This window comes from Calliopsis andreniformis, chromosome 8 (assembly GCF_051401765.1).
Source record: "Calliopsis andreniformis isolate RMS-2024a chromosome 8, iyCalAndr_principal, whole genome shotgun sequence".
Taxonomy (NCBI): Eukaryota; Metazoa; Arthropoda; class Insecta; order Hymenoptera; family Andrenidae; genus Calliopsis; species Calliopsis andreniformis.
In genome coordinates, this window is record NC_135069.1 from 6,010,399 (window position 1) to 6,031,689 (window position 21,291).

Here is a 21,291-nt window from a genome sequence, read left to right on the forward strand (position 1 = left end):
AGTCATTCAATATCATCAAATTCTCTTTTTTCCTGTTATATTTGTCCTCTATGTTACATTTAATAGAATTTACACGAACTTTTAAGTCGTGGGCAGCAGTGTTCTATTCATGAATAAATATTAAATGAAGCGCTCCACACTGAAACCAACATCAAATTCTCATTGGCTTAGATAATCGACGTTTCTGCATTATATATTAGTTATCGATCAGAATTTGGATTGACAATTTAATTAATGAAACTGAATACATCATTGCATTGTATTACGCTGCGATTTAATTGAATTTTCGGAAGCTTTATGTATATGTTGACCGAGCTTCGTAGGCATTAATCACTGCATTGCAGAAACCAAAAAAGGTACTAGAATATTGAAAGATAAATAAACATGCAGATTGTGGGCAGTTCCCTTGAAATTTCCCAGGGAATGGATCGTATTACAAGGGTGATATACATTATCTATGTACATGACATGTATACCAAGGAATAATGGGCCAATATTGAGCTAATTACGCAACAGAAAAGAACCTCTGTTATTCTTTCTTTAGATTTCTTGGGACGTAGAAGAAAGTTTGCAAAACAGAACCGCATCTTAGTAGCTTTAGGAATGTTTCCTCTGAAACGTAGCGTTAACAGGGGCTTCGTAAGAATGCTTCCTTTGAAATATCTCTGAAACGTATGTATCTTTTAAAATACCCTCGAGAACACTGGAAGCTGGCAGAAGTAATTCTAGAACATCTCATCCGTCGCCTCTTGCATTCAAATGTCTTTGAGACACGACTTATGAAACATTCTGGATTTGCAATATACCATGCCTTACTTAGAATGACAGATGACAAGTGAAAATACGCCTCAGAGACACTTCAGACGGAATAATTAACACCTTGCGTCGCTTGGATAGCGATCTGTTAATTCAGTTACCTTGATATTCCCATAGAGCGAGATTTTCCAAAAAGTACCTTTTTGAATCATTTCCAATATCATTTAATTGTCAATTTTATTAGTCCCAGTGAAATTATCTCGTTGAAAACGAATATATTTTAAAATTAAAGAAATATTATTCCACAAATATGAAATGAGTTGCGAAATTTGATATGATTTCAATTGAAAATTGTAGAAACTCCGAAATGATAAAATTCGAATTCCGAATACAGAAAAAAATATTTCAGCATTTATTAAATTACGCAAAATCCATCGAATAATAAATTGATGGTATTATTGTACTGGTGTACCGAGTTTAAAAGGCGAGACGGAAGTTTTCAATGATCCACTCAATGAAAAATTACCTCTGAAGCGTGTTGTAGAAAGAGATACAGTTGCACTGGATCAGCAAAACGTTTCGTTCGTTTTTCACAGAGAATATACTGTTACGGGGAACCTTTATCCAGCAGCCGCTATTCTAGCTTGCGAGTCGTGCACAGAATGGCCATTTTATGGAATCCGCGTAAATTGATGAACATAGTGCTGTTAAACAGGAACTAGAGAGTGAAAAAGGCTGCTGGTAGTGTCACCACTCCCCTTCCTTTTTTCGACTACATTTTCGTGCGCGCTATTTAATCGTTTCACGACGACTAATTAAATTCAGAGAAAGAAGCGTTCCTAAAAATAGGTGGACTGATCAATTCATTAACTTTGCTCCTATTTTAAAGTCCGCTGGATTCAGCACACATTATACAAGCGTGTGAAAACAATTATCACTGTCGCTTGTTTCAGAATCTGGTACATGGGACTCTGTTGGATTTTACGAGGCCTGAAGCGACAGCAGCAATTAACAGACCGTAGGTCGCGATGGCTGAAAGAGAAGTACCTTCAGCTCTATTTCGAGGAAGGTTGCCTGAAGCCCATGACGGCGGACGCCATAAGAGCTTTCGGTGGTCGCGACTGGTCCATGACCGAAAGTATCGGTACGCTATCGCCGACGACCATCAGCACTCTTCGCAAGAGGAACATTAAAGGGAAGAAAACGAAGTCCATCGGGAACATTCAGGCGCTAACAAAGGTTTGTCTCATAACTATTTTAGCAGTTCATTGCATTACGCTTGGTTCTAAGAGAAATTAGAAATTACTTTGAAAAAAGTCATAGCATACGATAATATAAGTAGTATAAGTCAATATTTGGTCAGAAGAGACAAGGATGGCCTTGTTAAAAAAATTCTCAACCAAGTAGAACCAGTAGCAATTAAATAGTTAGTCCTCTAAAATTAATATTATGAAACCTACAGACCAATCTATAAGGGTTTAAGTAGTATAGGTCAGTATTTGGTCAGACCAGAGAAGGATCACCTCGCTTAAAAATTCTCGATCAAGTTGAAACCACTAACAATTAAACAATCAACTATTTAAAATGAAAATCATGAAATCTACAACCCTATCCATAGGAGACAAGGGTTTAAGTAGTATAGTTCCGTATTTGGTCAGACGACTCGAAGAATCACTTGGCTCTAAAATTCCGTGCTTGAAAGAGGTAAAACATGATTTATTAATTACACTGATCGATTTCGATCGTCGAATATAGGAATGCAATATTCCATCTTCCAAGGAATCGGGAAAGGGCAAGGGAAGACGAGTTAATTTCACCTCCGAGCAAATTTGAATAGTTTCAATTAGGATATCCTGGGTGAGCTGTTAAAGCCAGGACTAAGCCGAGCTGGTGGTTGTTTAAAACAGGATTCAAGCCTAAAACAGTATGACTCTTCGTCCTCGGATGGAGGCTTATCAGCAGCTCCTCTTCGGCATATTACGGGTAGCAGGGAGTCCTTGACGAGAATCATGCCAGCATCCCCACGGTCTAGCAGAGATCGAGTCCCCCCGCGAAGCCCCCCCAGCTCTGCCGAACGAATTATTAGCTCCAACCTGCCTTACTCCAGCTTTCAGAGGTAAGGATTTCAATAATTTTCAATCTTAAAGGGGCCGCGGAAGAAAAGGAAGCGAAGCATGCGGCAATCTCGCTTCGATTCTGCAATTCTTGGTGATGGCCTCGATTAAATGCGTATTGACTTCCAAAAATTGGAAACTTGAAAGGGGTGAAGAGAAGATTTTAATCGCTCTGCGATTACACTGTACTAACATTTTGGTTGGCATGTTAAATATTTCTTAAAATATGTCTATCTGCTAGTCGGATTAATTGAACCATGTTTTTTCTTAAATCAATAGGGTTCGTATTTGTGAAAATTTAGAAGTGCTCGATTGTAGTTAAATGTACTATATTTTGGAAAAATATTAAGATTTTTTAGTATATAAATTTTTCTAGAATTCAAATTAAAAAATTTGTTTACTCAGATATTTAACCCTTCGAAAGCAAATATAGTTTCAAAGTGGGTCATATATATTGAAGCTTATCTTTTTCACTGTTTTAAGCTTCTAAAAAATCAGAAAAAGCTTTGGGATACTCATTAAAATCTCCACTTCAATAAAATTTTGCTTTTACCATGACCCAAGTTTACACACAGAGGGATAAACAGTCAAATTTTCAACCCCCTTTTAGCTTAGTGTTTCTACAATTCTGTCACGTAGCAAATTGTCAATGGGTAACCCGAATAGTAATATGAATATTCCAAAACTTGCACAATTCACTGAAGAACCATTCGTGCAAATATTCCACGCGTTACATAGACTACAATTTAAACTGAACAATCCTCTCTCGGCTGCCATTCGCGCAGCCTATTATGCGTCGCCAGGGACAAGGATAAGAACGGATCCGGGATGTCGGGCGGGATGGAGGCGCCCTGGCAAATAAAAGCTCGAACCACTTCCATCATGTACGAAACTCAGTTAAACTTCGTCGAGTTTGTCGCGCTGTTCCGCTCGTTCAGCCTGAGAGCTCGAAAGGATTTACGCGACCTGTTCGGCCAACTGGCGATCACATGTCGCAGCCAGAGTGAAGGATCCATCGGAGATTCCAACTTGCGACCGCCAGTCCTGAGGCAGGCCAGCGACGCAACGCCCCAACGAATCGGTTCGTGACAATACTATAATCCCTACTAATTTGAGAATCGATCGAAGCCTGTCCAACGTCAATGTTAAATTCCCTGGGACAGGTCTCTTGACGAGGAACAATTCCATCGACTCTGAGGAATACAAGACCAGCAGCAACCTTCAGAAGAAACAGGTCTTCGACGCTGTCGCTGCGGCCAGCATTGTCCACAACTGTTCTGGAGTAGACACGTCGAAGTCGCAAGTGATCACTCTGGCGACATTCACGAAATTCCTGGAATCGAGGCAGCAGGAGAAATTATCTGATGATGAAATCAAAGGACTTGTTAAGGTATGAAGCAGCTTTGAATCTATTTTCTGCTTTCCAATATTGTTTTCGAGGATGAAGAAAAGGTTCGATTGGAATTATTGATCGGTAGTCTGAGCTAGTCTAAACGATAGAGTAATGGTTCCTTTTCTTATTCTGCATTCAACCTAGTCGTTCCACTCTCGCTTAAGCTTAAAGAGGACAACCCACTTATCCCACTTGCTGGGACCATCTTTTGTAATATCCTCTGCGGTTAACAAAGAGGTCTGTGTATTTAGTCGCAGTCAGTGAGTTATTGTTAACTGCAGGTTATGCTTGTTGCAGTATAATGCAGGTAGGAAGGTAGAGTGGGCAGACAATCAACCAGTACCGATTTGCTCTGATTCCAGAGACACGAACCGGACCCGGCGCTACGTACACAATGGTGTTTGTCTTTCGAGGGCTTTGCGCGGTACATGATGGACAAGGACAATTATGCTTTCCCAAACGAGTATGCGACACCGTCCGAGACCGAAATGCAACAGCCATTGTCCCAGTATTACATCGCCAGCTCGCACAACACTTATTTGACTGGCCATCAACTCAAGGGAGAGTCCTCTGTGCAACTTTACTCCCAGGTGAGTAGACTTCTTCTTCACTAGAATGGTTTTAGGACTTCTTTCTGCACGAGAGTGCTTTGCTGATATTTCTGTGTTGCAAAGATTTTGAGGGTCTTTGTTTCAAACCTTAGGTAGATCCAAAAATACTGAAAAAGATGTGAAAGAACTCTAGCTTTTGAGAGTCTCGTCGATGATTTTCTCAATGGTCATTCAGACAGCGATAACTCAGCTAACAAAAATCGCAGATCATTCTCCAAGGTCTTATTCGACAGGGGAAGGCTCTAGCTACTAGACACGTGCAGAAAGTATCGCGGAAAAAATTTATAAAGCACCTGACGGAGGATTGAAGTTGGCAAACTTTCGGCGAAAAACCACCCTCTATTTCTCTGCGTGTCGCGAAGTCAAGAATTTTTCTCCGACAAATTCAACTGAGGGTAGTTATAGCAGAGGCTTTGGCCTTTAGAACGAGACCAGGCTCACTTCCCTGCGATTTTTTTTGACGGAGCTACAGCAGCTCAAAGATTGACTACTTTCTCGACCTCTGGATCACTGCTTGATTCCGAGGCTGTAGGCTCACTTTTCATTCAGAGAGCGATACCTCGGCGAAAAAAAATCGCAGATCATTCGACAAGGTCTTGTTCGAAAGGGAAGGGTTCTAGTTACTAGACACGTGCAGAAAATATCGCGGAAAAAATTTATCAAGCTCCTGACAGAGGATTGAAGTTGGCAAACTTTCGGCGAAAAACCACCCTCTATTTCTCTGCGTGTCGCGAAGTCAAGAATTTTTCTACAACAAATTCACCTCAGGATAGTTATAGTAGAGGCTTTGGCCTTTAGAACGAGACCAGGCTCACTTCCCTGCGACTTTTTTTGACGGAGGTACAGCAGCTCAAAGATTGACTACTTTCTCGACCTCTGGATCACTGCTTGATTCCGAGGCTGTAGGCTCACTTTTCATTCAGAGAGCGATATCTCGGCAAACAAAAATCGCAAATCATTCGCCAAGGTCTCGTTCGAAGGGGAAGGGTTCTAGCTACTCCACTCGTGCAAAAAGTAAAGCGGAAAAAATTTATCAAGCTCCTGACAGAGGATTGAAGTTGGAAAACTTTCGGCGAAAAGACACCCTCTATTTCTCGGCGTGTAGCGAAGTCAAGAATTTTTCTCCGACAAATTCAACTCAGGATAGTTATAGTAGAGGCTTTGGCCTTTAGAACGAGACCAGGCTCACTTCCCTGCGATTTTTTTTGACGGAGCTACAGCAGCTCAAAGATTGACTACTTTCTCGACCTCTGGATCACTGCTTGATTCCGAGGCTGTAGGCTCACTTTTCATTCAGAGAGCGATATCTCGGCGAAAAAAAATCGCAGATCATTCGACAAGGTCTTGTTCGAAAGGGAAGGGTTCTAGCTACTAGACACGTGCAGAAAGTATCGCGGAAAAAATTTATCAAGCACCTGACGGAGGATTGAAGTTGGCAAACTTTCGGCGAAAAACCACCCTCTATTTCTCTGCGTGTCGCGAAGTCAAGAATTTTTCTCCGACAAATTCAACTGAGGGTAGTTATAGTAGAGGCTTTGGCCTTTAGAACGAGACGAGGCTCACTTCCCTGCGATTTTTTTTGACGGAGCTACAGCAGCTCAAAGATTGACTACTTTCTCGACCTCTGGATCACTGCTTGATTCCGAGGCTGTAGGCTCACTTTTCATTCAGAGAGCGATATCTCGGCGAAAAAAAATCGCAGATCATTCGACGAGGTCTTGTTCGAAAGGGAAGGGTTCTAGCTACTAGACACGTGCAGAAAGTATCGCGGAAAAAATTTATCAAGCTCCTGACAGAGGATTGAAGTTGGCAAACTTTCGGCGAAAAACCACCCTCTATTTCTCTGCGTGTCGCGAAGTCAAGATTTTTTCTCCGACAAATTCAACTCAGTATAGTTATAGTAGAGGCTTTGGCCTTTAGAACGAGACCAGGCTCACTTCCCTGCGATTTTTTTTGACGGAGCTACAGCAGCTCAAAGATTGACTACTTTCTCGACCACTGGATCACTGCTTGATTCCGAGGCTGTAGGCTCACTTTTCATTCAGAGAGCGATATCTCGGCGAAAAAAAATCGCAGATCATTCGACAAGGACTTGTTCGAAAGGGAAGGGTTCTAGCTACTAGACACGTGCAGAAAGTATCGCGGAAAAAATTTATCAAGCTCCTGACAGAGGATTGAAGTTGGCAAACTTTCGGCGAAAAACCACCCTCTATTTCTCTGCGTGTCGCGAAGTCAAGATTTTTTCTCCGACAAATTCAACTCAGGATAGTTATAGTAGAGGCTTTGGCCTTTAGAACGAGACCAGGCTCACTTCCCTGCGATTTTTTTTGACGGAGCTACAGCAGCTCAAAGATTGACTACTTTCTCGACCACTGGATCACTGCTTGATTCCGAGGCTGTAGGCTCACTTTTCATTCAGAGGGCGATATCTCGGCGAAAAAAAATCGCAGATCATTCGACAAGGTCTTGTTCGAAAGGGAAGGGTTCTAGCTACTAGACACGTGCAGAAAGTATCGCGGAAAAAATTTATCAAGCACCTGACGGAGGATTGAAGTTGGCAAACTTTCGGCGAAAAACCACCCTCTATTTCTCTGCGTGTCGCGAAGTCAAGAATTTTTCTCCGACAAATTCAACTGAGGGTAGTTATAGTAGAGGCTTTGGCCTTTAGAACGAGACCAGGCTCACTTCCCTGCGATTTTTTTTGACGGAGCTACAGCAGCTCAAAGATTGACTACTTTCTCGACCACTGGATCACTGCTTGATTCCGAGGCTGTAGGCTCACTTTTCATTCAGAGGGCGATATCTCGGCGAAACAAAATCGCAGATCATTCGACAAGGTCTTGTTCGAAAGGGAAGGGCTCTAGCTACTAGACACGTGCAGAAAATATCGCGGAAAAAATTTATCAAGCTCCTGACAGAGGATTGAAGTTGGCAAACTTTCGGCGAAAAACCACCCTCTATTTCTCTGCGTGTCGCGAAGTCAAGAATTTTTGTCCGACAAATTCAACTCAGGGTAGTTATAGTAGAGGCTTTGGCCTTTAGAACGAGACCAGGCTCACTTCCCTGCGATTTTTTTTGACGGAGCTACAGCAGCTCAAAGATTGACTACTTTCTCGACCTCTGGATCACTGCTTGATTCCGAGGCTGTAGGCTCACTTTTCATTCAGAGGGCGATATCTCGGCGAAAAAAAATCGCAGATCATTCGACAAGGTCTTGTTCGAAAGGGAAGGGCTCTAGCTACTAGACACGTGCAGAAAGTATCGCGGAAAAAATTTATAAAGCACCTGACGGAGGATTGAAGTTGGCAAACTTTCGGCGAAAAACCACCCTCTATTTCTCTGCGTGTCGCGAAGTCAAGAATTTTTCTCCGACAAATTCAACTGAGGGTAGTTATAGTAGAGGCTTTGGCCTTTAGAACGAGACCAGGCTCACTTCCCTGCGATTTTTTTTGACGGAGCTACAGCAGCTCAAAGATTGACTACTTTCTCGACCACTGGATCACTGCTTGATTCCGAGGCTGTAGGCTCACTTTTCATTCAGAGAGCGATATCTCGGCGAAAAAAAATCGCAGATCATTCGACAAGGTCTTGTTTGAAAGGGAAGGGCTCTAGTGACTAGACACGTGCAGAAAATATCGCGGAAAAAATTTATCAAGCTCCTGACAGAGGATTGAAGTTGGCAAACTTTCGGCGAAAAACCACCCTCTATTTCTCTGCGTGTCGCGAAGTCAAGATTTTTTCTCCGACAAATTCAACTCAGGATAGTTATAGTAGAGGCTTTGGCCTTTAGAACGAGACCAGGCTCACTTCCCTGCGATTTTTTTTGACGGAGCTACAGCAGCTCAAAGATTGACTACTTTCTCGACCACTGGATCACTGCTTGATTCCGAGGCTGTAGGCTCACTTTTCATTCAGAGGGCGATATCTCGGCGAAAAAAAATCGCAGATCATTCGACAAGGTCTTGTTCGAAAGGGAAGGGCTCTAGCTACTAGACACGTGCAGAAAATATCGCGGAAAAAATTTATCAAGCTCCTGACAGAGGATTGAAGTTGGCAAACTTTCGGCGAAAAACCACCCTCTATTTCTCTGCGTGTCGCGAAGTCAAGAATTTTTCTCCGACAAATTCAACTCAGGGTAGTTATAGTAGAGGCTTTGGCCTTTAGAACGAGACCAGGCTCACTTCCCTGCGATTTTTTTTGACGGAGCTACAGCAGCTCAAAGATTGACTACTTTCTCGACCTCTGGATCACTGCTTGATTCCGAGGCTGTAGGCTCACTTTTCATTCAGAGGGCGATATCTCGGCGAAAAAAAATCGCAGATCATTCGACAAGGTCTTGTTCGAAAGGGAAGGGCTCTAGCTACTAGACACGTGCAGAAAGTATCGCGGAAAAAATTTATAAAGCACCTGACGGAGGATTGAAGTTGGCAAACTTTCGGCGAAAAACCACCCTCTATTTCTCTGCGTGTCGCGAAGTCAAGAATTTTTCTCCGACAAATTCAACTGAGGGTAGTTATAGTAGAGGCTTTGGCCTTTAGAACGAGACCAGGCTCACTTCCCTGCGATTTTTTTTGACGGAGCTACAGCAGCTCAAAGATTGACTACTTTCTCGACCACTGGATCACTGCTTGATTCCGAGGCTGTAGGCTCACTTTTCATTCAGAGAGCGATATCTCGGCGAAAAAAAATCGCAGATCATTCGACAAGGTCTTGTTTGAAAGGGAAGGGCTCTAGTGACTAGACACGTGCAGAAAATATCGCGGAAAAAATTTATCAAGCTCCTGACAGAGGATTGAAGTTGGCAAACTTTCGGCGAAAAACCACCCTCTATTTCTCTGCGTGTCGCGAAGTCAAGATTTTTTCTCCGACAAATTCAACTCAGGATAGTTATAGTAGAGGCTTTGGCCTTTAGAACGAGACCAGGCTCACTTCCCTGCGATTTTTTTTGACGGAGCTACAGCAGCTCAAAGATTGACTACTTTCTCGACCACTGGATCACTGCTTGATTCCGAGGCTGTAGGCTCACTTTTCATTCAGAGGGCGATATCTCGGCGAAAAAAAATCGCAGATCATTCGACAAGGTCTTGTTCGAAAGGGAAGGGCTCTAGCTACTAGACACGTGCAGAAAGTATCGCGGAAAAAATTTATAAAGCACCTGACGGAGGATTGAAGTTGGCAAACTTTCGGCGAAAAACCACCCTCTATTTCTCTGCGTGTCGCGAAGTCAAGAATTTTTCTCCGACAAATTCAACTGAGGGTAGTTATAGTAGAGGCTTTGGCCTTTAGAACGAGACCAGGCTCACTTCCCTGCGATTTTTTTTGACGGAGCTACAGCAGCTCAAACATGGACAATATTTTAACCCAAAGTTGTTGATCTTTTAATTTGCTGCGGAATGTATAATATATCTTTTTATTTCGTGTCCTTTCATTCCGTATTTATCATCAAGAGCAATTATTTCAATTTCAACACTTCGGAACTGTGGCTTTTCGCAGATCGTTTTTCTGTCACATAGGGGATCCAAAGTGTTCCACGAAGTCGTGAAATTCCTGTCTGAACACTCCAATCCACGTTGTGAAATGCTTCAATACTCCGCGTGACAGTAAATTCGTTTTCCAGGTTCTGCTAACGGGATGTAGGTGTGTGGAACTCGATTGCTGGGATGGCGATGATGGGACTCCCGTTATTTACCATGGACACACCTTCACCACCAAGATACCATTCCGTTCAGTCGTAGAAGCGATCGAAAGAAGCGCTTTCGTCAGTTCTCCCTACCCAGTGATCCTCTCTATTGAGAATCATTGTTCCCAGAGTCAACAAGCCAGAATGGCCCAAATCTTCCAGGTACTGTGGCTTCCTTTATCGATAACATTTATCAAAGGAAATTTCATTCATTAGAATAAAGTGAATCACTTCTCGAAAGTACTCCATTAAATAATAATTTATTGCGAAAATATTTAATATACAATATAATACAATAACTTTTCATTTGAAGCTCTTCCAATCCTCTTTATTATTGGAAGCTGCTTTTCCCCAAAACTCCCATAAAATTTCAAATGTTGCGAACAATATGAATGCTAAACACAGTGAGAAATTTGTACGAATGTTTCAGTCTGTATTTGGCGAGAAGCTCGTGACGAAATTCTTGTTTGAAACCGATTTCGGCGACGATCCCCAGTTGCCCTCGCCATCGCAGCTGCGCCGCCGAATACTAATTAAAAACAAGAAACTGGTGGTGGATCCCACTGGCCCCCTGACACACGCTCCCCTGGGTCATCGCGGGAAGATGCTCATGTGCGATCGTGCGTCCTCCATGAAGCAGATGCGCACTGACGTGAGCAGCGCTTCCGTCGTTGAATATTTCAGCGAGGACGAAGACTACGAGGAGGACGACGACGAGGATGATAACATCGATGGTAACTAGAATATTTCTCAATCATATTTTAACTATGAGATATACACTACTCAAAGAAATTATGGCACAGAAAAATCTTTGACAGAAATCGGTCAACTGCTTCACTAAACTTCTGAATTCTCGTAGTTTGAATGATTGTTAAGCTTCTCGTTAAAATGTTTAACTAAAATTAGTTTTTAAGCATCAGTGAAACGCTGTTCTCGCAACTTTATTTCCAAATTCTCACGTTTCGAGACATTAACAAGCAAATAAATAGGCAAGGGGTGGAATCTAGTTACTCGAGCATGAACCCCAATTATTTGGACGGAAAATTCTAGTTAGTGAGAAATTCGGGAAGCTTCCACTATCTAAAATCTAAACGATGCGGTTCCGTGAACTGCCTTGTCACCCCAATGTATTCAGATAAATAAAGCTCGACTGTAGTTTCTCGCCATCTAATCTCCACTATTTCAATTATCGACAGACCGAAGGTCGTCTATTTTTGACAAGTTTGATCGAAATTAATTGCTATTTGAGTCCCCTTATTACCGATCAAATTTCCACAATCCCCCCAGCAGCGCCTGCACAATTGTTAAATTCCAATCAATTTCGAAGGCATTTCATAATTGCTTCTCGAACTTTTAATTGCTCATCATTTATTCAAGCCTGACCTTAATCTCGCCCTAATCCAATCCCGATCTTATATCGATGTCACGAGCACCGAATTAATAAAGATACAATACGAGAGAAAGTTTGATCGCAATCCAGCGGTAGCTCGGGACACGGAAGCCACAGCACTTAATCTCTTCCAAGCCGCAGCTTAACCCGAATACGCGCTCTAAAAATGCTCGTCGTTATTCCACTCGTTATAATTACTTCTTATCCGTCAATTTATTGTCGAGGTAAACCTACAGTTTATACACTTTGAGAACAACTTGGAGCAATCCTCCTGCGGTCTAACCAACTGGTGCCTACTTCACCCTGCTTTACTCTATTCAGTCTTATACCCCACATTCATGAATGTAATTTAAACATTCAAATAGTAATTTGAACAGAATTTCCTCATCACTCTTGTGACTTTTTTGGACTCAGGGGACCTCAAAATATCAAGAAATATAAAAAAACAGGAGGCTCACAATTTGATCCACAACAATACTTTCCCCCTGTAATTATCATATAATAATAACAGTCGAGAAAATAAAAGCCAGCGATCCCCAGCTTCTTGATATTCTTTCCCTCGATTTAGTTTACGAATCATCGCTTAAACAAGTCACAATTTTTTCAATACTCAATAGAAGTCGAATGACTTGGATCCATAGCTCGAAACTTTCATCTTCCAGACAACTCGATCTCCAGCTACGAGAGATACCTAGGAGGAACACAAGCTCCTCACGGCCGATTAAAGTCAGACTCCGCGGTCGACGACAAGGCCCAGAAGCAGAGCAGCCAGATCGCCAAGGAGCTCTCAGACCTGGTGATCTATTTGCAAGCGATTAAATTCCGCGGATTGAACACGACTCCAGGAACTACTACAACTGGTAAGACACGCCATCAGCCGCACACAGGGCCTGTGCAGAGGCACAGCATCGCTGGAATTGGCACGACCACCATAGGCTGCTCCTCTGGCTCGCCACAGTCTCTATCGACATCGGCGTCGCTCGCCAGTGGCGGCAGCAACATCGATAATTTCTTTAGGTTCGTTTCACGCTTGTAGCTTCTAGGGTACTACAGTTACACAGGCCTGAATTATGGCTAGAACTTGTGCGAGTTTAGGGCTCCTATAAACTGAACTTGGATCTAGAGTCGCTGAGTTAGAACTTGAACAGTTTTAGTGATAAAACTTCTACAGCTTTAGAGCTCTGTGATTGTGAAACTGCTGTGATTTAGACTTCATTATTTCTGGGATTACTAGACACTAAGTAGTTTCTCTAACAAACTGTGAAATGTTTTAGATCGAACCGAGGAGTGCCAGCCTGCTTCCAATGCTCGTCTCTAAACGAGAGCACGGCTAAGAAGATCTGCAGGAAGCAACCTCTAGGTGTTGTTGCACATGCAGAGACTCAGCTGATTCGAACATACCCAGCTGGAATGCGTATCGATTCGACGAACTTCAACCCTGTGATCTTCTGGGCTTTTGGTATTCAGATGGTAGCCCTGAATTACCAGACTGACGACGCTGGCTTGAACCTGAACGCTGCGATGTTTGAGCAGAATGGACAGTGTGGATACGTGAGGAAGCCTTCTGTGATGTGGGACAAGGGCCACATGATGTATAGGTATGTATGATAATACACAGAACTTGCAGAAGAAATTAAGAATTAAACAGATTTCTAAAGTAGTCGCTTAAATTGATCTTCCAGGCGTTTCAACCCCTGGGACAAGGAATTCGATGGTCTGCACTCGGCCCACCTGACTTTGTCAGTTGTCTCTGGGCAGTACGTCTCCCCGACGAATTTCGTAGCCAGTACCTACGTAGAAATCGAGCTGGTGGGCATTCCCATCGACTGTGCCAAGCATAAAACGAAAATCATACAGAGCAACGCCCTGAATCCCATCTGGAATGAGAAGTTCTGCTTCCAAGTGATGTTCAAGGACCTGGCCTTCCTGCGCTTCGGTATAGTCGAGGCGAGCTCCCATCATCTGATCGCCCAGAGAGTGATCCCTCTGAAATGCCTGAGACCAGGTTACAGACACGTGCGCCTGCGTTCTAGCAAGAACAAACCGCTAGCCCTGTCCACCCTGTTCATCTATTCCCGCCTGGAGGAGGAGAGTCTCGACTACAACACCTGCTGTCGCGACCACAAGGAGTCGTCGAAGAAACCTTCGTCAGGAAAGGAGCCAGAGAAGCTGACCACTGTGGATCCTGGGTTAGGTGGAGTGACACTGAAGAGAAGGATGTTCTTCCTGATGGTCTACCATGTGATACCTGACGAACCATACACTATCCTGAAGGTGACTCAGGAGAGCACGACCCAGGAGGTGATGCTTCAGGCTCTTCAGAAAGCTGGGATATCCGCGGACCGCGTCGACGAGTATATTCTCGTCGAAGAGGTGTCCAGGGGCTGGGAGAAGAGGGACAGGGAGGAGCTACCCACTCAGAGAGTGCTGGACCCAACAGAGCACCCTCTACAGGCGCAGGCCCTCTGGAAAGGCCAGGGTCGCTTCCTGTTAAAGAGAGTGGGAGACGATCCCAGCAGCAGAGCCTGGCTGGCGTCCATCAGAAGCACAGCAGGTCACTCGAAGCTCGACTCGGAGAGGGACACCTCGACCCACATCTGGGACGAAGCTGACACTTTCCTAGTTTGCATCTACAACGTTTCACCAGATATACCCTACGCGATACTTCGAGTCCCTGTGAGCAGTTCGGCTCAGGACGTCTTGGCTCAAGCTTTGGTGAAAGCTAGGAGGATGGAGGACCCTATGAAGTTTGCTCTGGTGGAGGAACTGGAGTGGGGAGGCACTGGAGCTGTCGGCAGTGGCAGTCGTCAGCTGAGAGTCCTACGCGACGATGAGAACGTGTACAGTACCCAGGCCTTCTGGAAGACTCTGGGAAGATTCATCTTGAGGGAAAGGGAGCAGGCTATTCCCAGGAGGCACCTGCTGCCAGCGACTTTGGACAGGATCAGCAAGGGTTTCTCTGTGGGCAGGTCTGTCTCTCTACCAGGGTCCAGCAAGGAGAAGGTTCCTGTGTCTGAGGCGCTGTCTGATCCCACTTCTAAAGGACTCAGGCACCGTCTGCTGATGCCTGGTCGCAGAAGAGAGGTACACTCTGATGGGGAGGACACTCGCGAGTCGGACATCCTGAATGCTGCTCTGCACTTGAAGAAGGTGTCTTTGAGGAAGCTGAGGGTCTGGAAGTCATAGTGGCAGTCACGGGCGACGTCGATATCATCGATCTTCGCCGCTCGGAGAAACGAACCGTAAATTGTGGTGTCATCATTTGCTGACGTGTCAACTAGCTGAAGCAACAACCTGGAAACTCATCAGGGAGATCTGGAAGAACTTTAGCGCTTTAGAAAGCTTCATCCAACAATCAGCAACAATAGGACAAGGAAGACAGACGCCTAATTGTATTCGACACTGCGTGAGTAAGTATTTGGGTCTTCGGATAGTGTTCGCGATTAGTATAATCGGTTCAGACAGAGTTTGATTGGACGTGATGTCGTGTAACATGTGATTGGGAGCTGGGATAGCTTCGATGATATGAGAGAAGTTAAATTATGTTCGAGTAATCGTGTCGACAGTATCAGGACGAAAGTATGTTGTTTTTGTTTGTTGTAAAATGAAAATAATTATTGCTAATGAGAGATGATAGTCCGTGACGATTCACGAATTTCGCAGTCGCCATACTTTTCTAGTCATATCGATACTGAACGTACAAAATGTTGAAGAGGATATGGAGTTCCAAGAATATTCACTGAATTAACTTTGCTTCGAACAAATTAACTGTTTTTGTTGTTTCTTCGTATTTTTTTATACGATATATTTCTAAACGATATATTTTAATACTCGTGTATATATTTATATTCTATGCAAGTAGGAGGGCTTCGGTGAATTTATCAATGATCGGTGAGAAAATTCAGAAAAATTAAAAGAAGGGGAAAGATTGACGAAGATAACCGATTAATCTAATCGCTTTCTTTTGATAAACGAAGCCAGACATCAACTTCTAATATCGATGCAATTCACACCGGGACCTGATTCTTTTTTATAAACATTTACTTGCCACCCCCTCGAGTAATTGAACGCTTGCACTTTGAGTACCTGACTTGTCTGTAAACATTTTTTTTATTCACTATAATGCTCAACTAAACGATCGTGCAGCTAACACTCAGAAAATCTTCACTCACAAAATATTAATTGAACAAAATACGAAAATTGAAACGAAGAATAATTTTTCTCTTAATTTTCTACTATTTGTAATCGACAAAACTCGATGACAATAATTATTAATTTTTTTCGCTACACACAAATTGCTTTTTAACTTTCCAATTTTTATAAAATATCATTTCTCAGATAAGTTTCTTCTGACGCGAAGTACGCTGCATGATCTTTTCTTTTTCACAAAAAATATTCTTAAAAAAACACAGAAAAAAAGGATCTACTTCTTCCACCTACATATTCATATCCAATTTTTTCTATCACTGATTCACCGATAAGATTAAGTTTATCTAGAGAAAGAAGCCAATATTTTTTAAAATAAAAACTGACCCAAGGATTTCTCACCTTGAGATGACGAATGAGAACGTCTAGTCAAGCTCTATTATCGACGTGCAAAGGTATACTTCGAATATGGTGTATCTGCATTAATTTACATATATAACACGAGACTCCACGATTAGATGACCGCGCTCTATCAAAGCGAATCGTCATGGGACAAAGTGCATACTCAAAATCGTAACGAAGAGTGAACATTACTTATTACCACGATTAAAAAAAAAGGAGAGAGTAAAGAGAAGAAGAAACAGTATTATTTGCATATTCACCGAGGATTGCGCGAATTTCGTACGGAGACTGGTTTATCATTCATTAGATACGAGAACGCAGCGCGAGTGATAATTGTACATACTATTATATCACACTATCTTCTCCGTTAATTACTGTATCTAATCGAGCATCATGATCAGACAAGATCATCTTGACGCGCGTGAAGTCATTATGCTACTTTACAGGAGAGGTTCAACCTTGCCACGTTCCAACCTATCTTAATTATTTTATCTGTAACTAGCTAGTATCGCCAATAATGCTCAGGAAAAATTTATTTACAGTTCGAACTATTCTTCCTTTCAGCAACAGTACGCGAGTGTTATCAGCGATACTCTTTGCAGATAAGAATTCAGGGCAAGCTGGAACGTGATAAAATTGCACTTCTACCTTTTAGAAGTTGTATTTATTATAATATTGTTGATACTGAGAAAAGAGAGGGACGATAGGACAGATGGTAGATCGATGTTACTTTTACAAATCGTTGCTCCCCTTAACCCTGAACTGTTATAAGCGAGTATATTACTTGTAGATTGTAAATACGAGACCAAGGAGCGTCGTCGATCGTTCACTTCACTCTCGAGACAGTGCACCAATCTTATCGATATTTTTCATCGGTGCCTTCAGCCTAATTTTTCACAGGACAGTTCTATATACAATAGGCACAAATATTAGCGAAAAGGACGACACTGAGTCTATCTATCCGCGAGTCAGAGGCGTCACGAACGCGTTTCCCTTCGTCTTCCATGAAGCTTAAAAGCTTCAACGAACTGGCTTTGACCTCAGAACTTTGACTCACAAATTCGTCCAAGAAGGCTTGAAATTATAACGTCCCAGAATTGGGGATGACAGGGAAAACGTGGCACAGTGAGTTTCATAATTAATTAACATTCTGAACGAGCCTGTGAGTCACTGTAATTAATGATCTTCCTCCAAACTAAGTACATACACTGTAATTTTGGAAATGCAATCGAATTTACTGTCGCTATTTCATTATTCTCGTCAAAGGTCAGAGATTAAAATAAAATGAACGTAAAATTGCCAGTAAAAAGGTTTAAAAATTTCGTGACGTTACTGAGCAGCCATTAATATATTTTTGGACACCACTTCCTTCACATATCTCGTACCCACGATCGGTACAAACGTCTCATGGACTTTCTACAGGAAAATTGAACAAATTCAACATATCCATTCACAAGACTTTGAATCTATGATTAGAAGTGATCTCCGTGTCGCGTTAAAAAGTGACTGATCACCAGACGAGATTCCAAGCGTAATATATTTCATAAATACTTCGCGAAAAAGCTGTGCATACATTTTGATAAGTATTTACATGACATTTACGTGCTTGATAATCCAATTTACGTCACGCAGCTTATATTAATTTCACCAGACGGATATTGTTCTATTTAATTATAAATAAGGTATCTACTGTTATATCACTGTTTCATAAGTCGAGATTTTATATAAAAACCTAACAGCCAGAGCAGTATTTACGTAGTAGTACGACAGAATATCACGGGACATTATGTACATAGGGGTAAACAATGGCTACTAATAACGATAATTAATTGTTATAGTTCGTTTCGATGCTCCTTGGGTCTCGGAGAAAACCCCCGTATCGAGAATGTATCGTCGACTTAAAGGAAAAATGAGGAACGTCTTTCGAATCTTATAAAGCAGCGAGGTTACTAAAAATTGTGCTGCTGTTTGTTATTAAACTTTTTCAAAGCATTCGCGTCGCTACGAAGTTACCGATGGAAACTGAAGAAGCAGGACAGTTGCGAGAATACCACCTTGTTAATGGCGCTACAAATAGTCGTTCGACTCCTTTCAATATCGAATTACTTTAAGATCGCTCTCTTTTCGCTTGTTGCTGGCAACATAGAATTGATTTCGTCGAAACGTTGGGTCTCGATCGTAACGGCGCTTGTGCTCGGGGAGCACCCTTCTTTCTAGCCGACCTCGGAAGGTGTTTGTTAAATGTCTCAAACGAAAAACCACGTTGCATCCGATCGAAAAGGAACGACTAACTTCTCAAAAAGGGAAAAACACTTTTGGGACCATTCTCATTAAGCATATTTTCGAACGAGCCCGCCGAGGGTCATTTTCAACGCGAACGATGCAGTATTAAGTTTGTCTTTTCGTCGACAAATAAGCAAATGGTAAGAACAAAAAACGTAGTGGGGGATCAGAGGAGACGAGGAGAGAGCGACATCGATATTCGACGAGATTTAAAAAGACGCAATCGAGTTTCGAATTACGCGCGAAGATTGTCAGTGTGGAGCAGAAACAGATACTAAGGCTCACGTAATTATTTCATCACATGAAATCTGTCTTAGTTAAAACGCATTTACTGGTATTCTGCTATCATTTTTTTACCCTGTTTCACCTGTAGAAATATAGATACAGGTTCCACTACAAGGTGATCAGTTTTAATGGAAACCCTCTGAGTGTTGATAGAATTTATTTTAAATGCTGTTAGCATTGTACGTTCTGCCAACACTCATTAGAAGCTTTCCAGTTAAATTGATCACCCTGTATACTTAAGACATAGACCCATCTTTCAAAGAAGTACAAAAATATTTCTCTTCAAATCTCAAAGTATTTGAAAACGATATTACCCTGGCAAAATGTTTTCGATCAAACCCTACACTATGAAGTTATTTCAAAATATTGTAATGTATGAAATGTAGAATGCTATATTATGAATGTAAAGCATATAGGAATATTAGATGAGTTTGGAGTAGTATCTTACACTTTCAAAGATTACGATATTTTTAATTAACTTCGTATTGTTGCGTTTGGTCGAAAATTTTTGACCAGGGATAATGCTTCTCTTAAAGGAGAGAAAATGAGCATAGAAATGTTGAATATTTTGGATTCATTCTACACGAAATTAGCAGATTATCTAGAGTCTCTGAGCGAAACGAGAGGACGGCCGTGAAATTGAGCCAACTCGATTATCCTTTTTGATCGAATCGAATTCGAAGAGGAGGAACAGGCGAAACGCGACGTGCGCCTGCGAAAGAAATTATATACCCTTGTATCGATCGGGCATATCCCTATTGTACATATCCGTGGAGTTTTTTTTTCAGTAGCTGTTACATTAAGCACTGTGCACGTAACAAATATGTCTAAACGGATAAGTAAATGGGATTAATTATATGCGTCTTCTGCGTACACGTGCGAGGATATATATCTGTGCATGGATACGTATCAAATATACAGGACATACTGTTGTATGCATGCGTTCGAAAGTACCATGGCAATTTGATGACAATTGTTTCTGATTGCTGGATGATATACCAATTATCAGGGAACATGACCTTTTATGAAATTTCGCGATATGAAAAAGAATATTGAAAATTTTAATTGAGAATTGATCGTATGGAGGATAACTTGAAATATGAGAATTTTTATTTGCTGTATGATAGAGTGGAAAATTGAAATTAAAACAGAGTATACGAAATGGCGAAGAGGAAATAATATATGGAATTCTTTTGCGTTTTTGCATTAATGAGATAATGAAACCTCCAGAAGGGCGATTGTCGTCGAATTTAGAGGTACCACGTTACTTTTAACAGCTATGAACTATACGCTGCACTTTTGTACGGGGCGCAATTCTGAAGCCAAAGACAGACAGGAAAAAGATGCTAATAATAATGATAATATTGAACTAAAAGCAGTTGATAGAAAGAAAATAGTTTAAGAAAAGGTTTCTGCCGTGTGGCCAGGCTGGCCTGGCCACCTCTGTTAGTCTAATCTAATTGAAACACGCAAACTGTCTTTTTCATAAGTGTGAATTTTACGATATACATATACATGTATGTATCATTTAACATACGTAAATATACATATTACATACATAAATATAGATATGAATCTAATGAAGGAATGCAGTCCGTTTCCACTGCATTCTGATCGATGGCTTTTTTCGGTGCATCGTCAGTAAATTTAGGTCGTCGCGATTGGTTGATATTGGGTCGCGTGTACAATTAGTTAATCGATTTGTTAACGTAACCAGCTAGAGGATGCAACAAGTTCAAAGCAGGGCGAAGGGCGATCGTACCTTTCAGCTTTAATTTCAATTTCCAAGGGGTTTCCTTCTTTCGCAACGAAAACTCCAATAAGAATTCACCTACAGGTACAGTCTCTTAATTAAATTAGCATTTACCTTAATTAAACCGCCCATTATTCAAACCATTGAAATTTTCCATTCGTTTCTCCCCTTAATCTTCGTCAAATATAAAGTACACTATCAGAATTATTTATTTCAATGACAATAATAAAAAGAATGCAACTTTTCTACAATCATAATTTTCTATTCAAACTGCATTCACTGTCTCCTGGTTACGTAATCACCTAAAAATTGTATTCTCTGCGTGTTAACGCTGTTCTCGAAAATGAACGTGCTCGAATGAATTCTCGATTAGAACAGCGTGTCGATATCGAGGGCGTATCGATCACCCTGCTAGATAGAAAGCGAACGGTTCGATCTCGTGCCACAAACCTAGTATCTAACCCGCGAGCTCGTCAAT

General features: G+C 41.8%; 1 protein-coding gene across 1 annotated transcript in view; it reads left to right on the top strand.

Moving 5' to 3' along the window:
• Window positions 1-15,165, top strand: part of LOC143182616 (1-phosphatidylinositol 4,5-bisphosphate phosphodiesterase epsilon-1) — a 31,328-nt gene extending 16,163 nt beyond the window's left edge. The window contains exons 7-16 of the mRNA XM_076383737.1: window positions 1,710-1,995; window positions 2,664-2,872; window positions 3,656-3,951; window positions 4,034-4,260; window positions 4,626-4,853; window positions 10,492-10,716; window positions 10,985-11,288; window positions 12,607-12,961; window positions 13,219-13,542; window positions 13,627-15,165. Coding sequence (XP_076239852.1) covers window positions 1,710-1,995; window positions 2,664-2,872; window positions 3,656-3,951; window positions 4,034-4,260; window positions 4,626-4,853; window positions 10,492-10,716; window positions 10,985-11,288; window positions 12,607-12,961; window positions 13,219-13,542; window positions 13,627-15,130 — 3,958 coding nt within the window. The 3' untranslated portion in view covers window positions 15,131-15,165. The remainder of the gene's footprint in view (window positions 1-1,709; window positions 1,996-2,663; window positions 2,873-3,655; window positions 3,952-4,033; window positions 4,261-4,625; window positions 4,854-10,491; window positions 10,717-10,984; window positions 11,289-12,606; window positions 12,962-13,218; window positions 13,543-13,626) is intronic.
• Window positions 15,166-21,291: the final 6,126 nt, after the last annotated feature.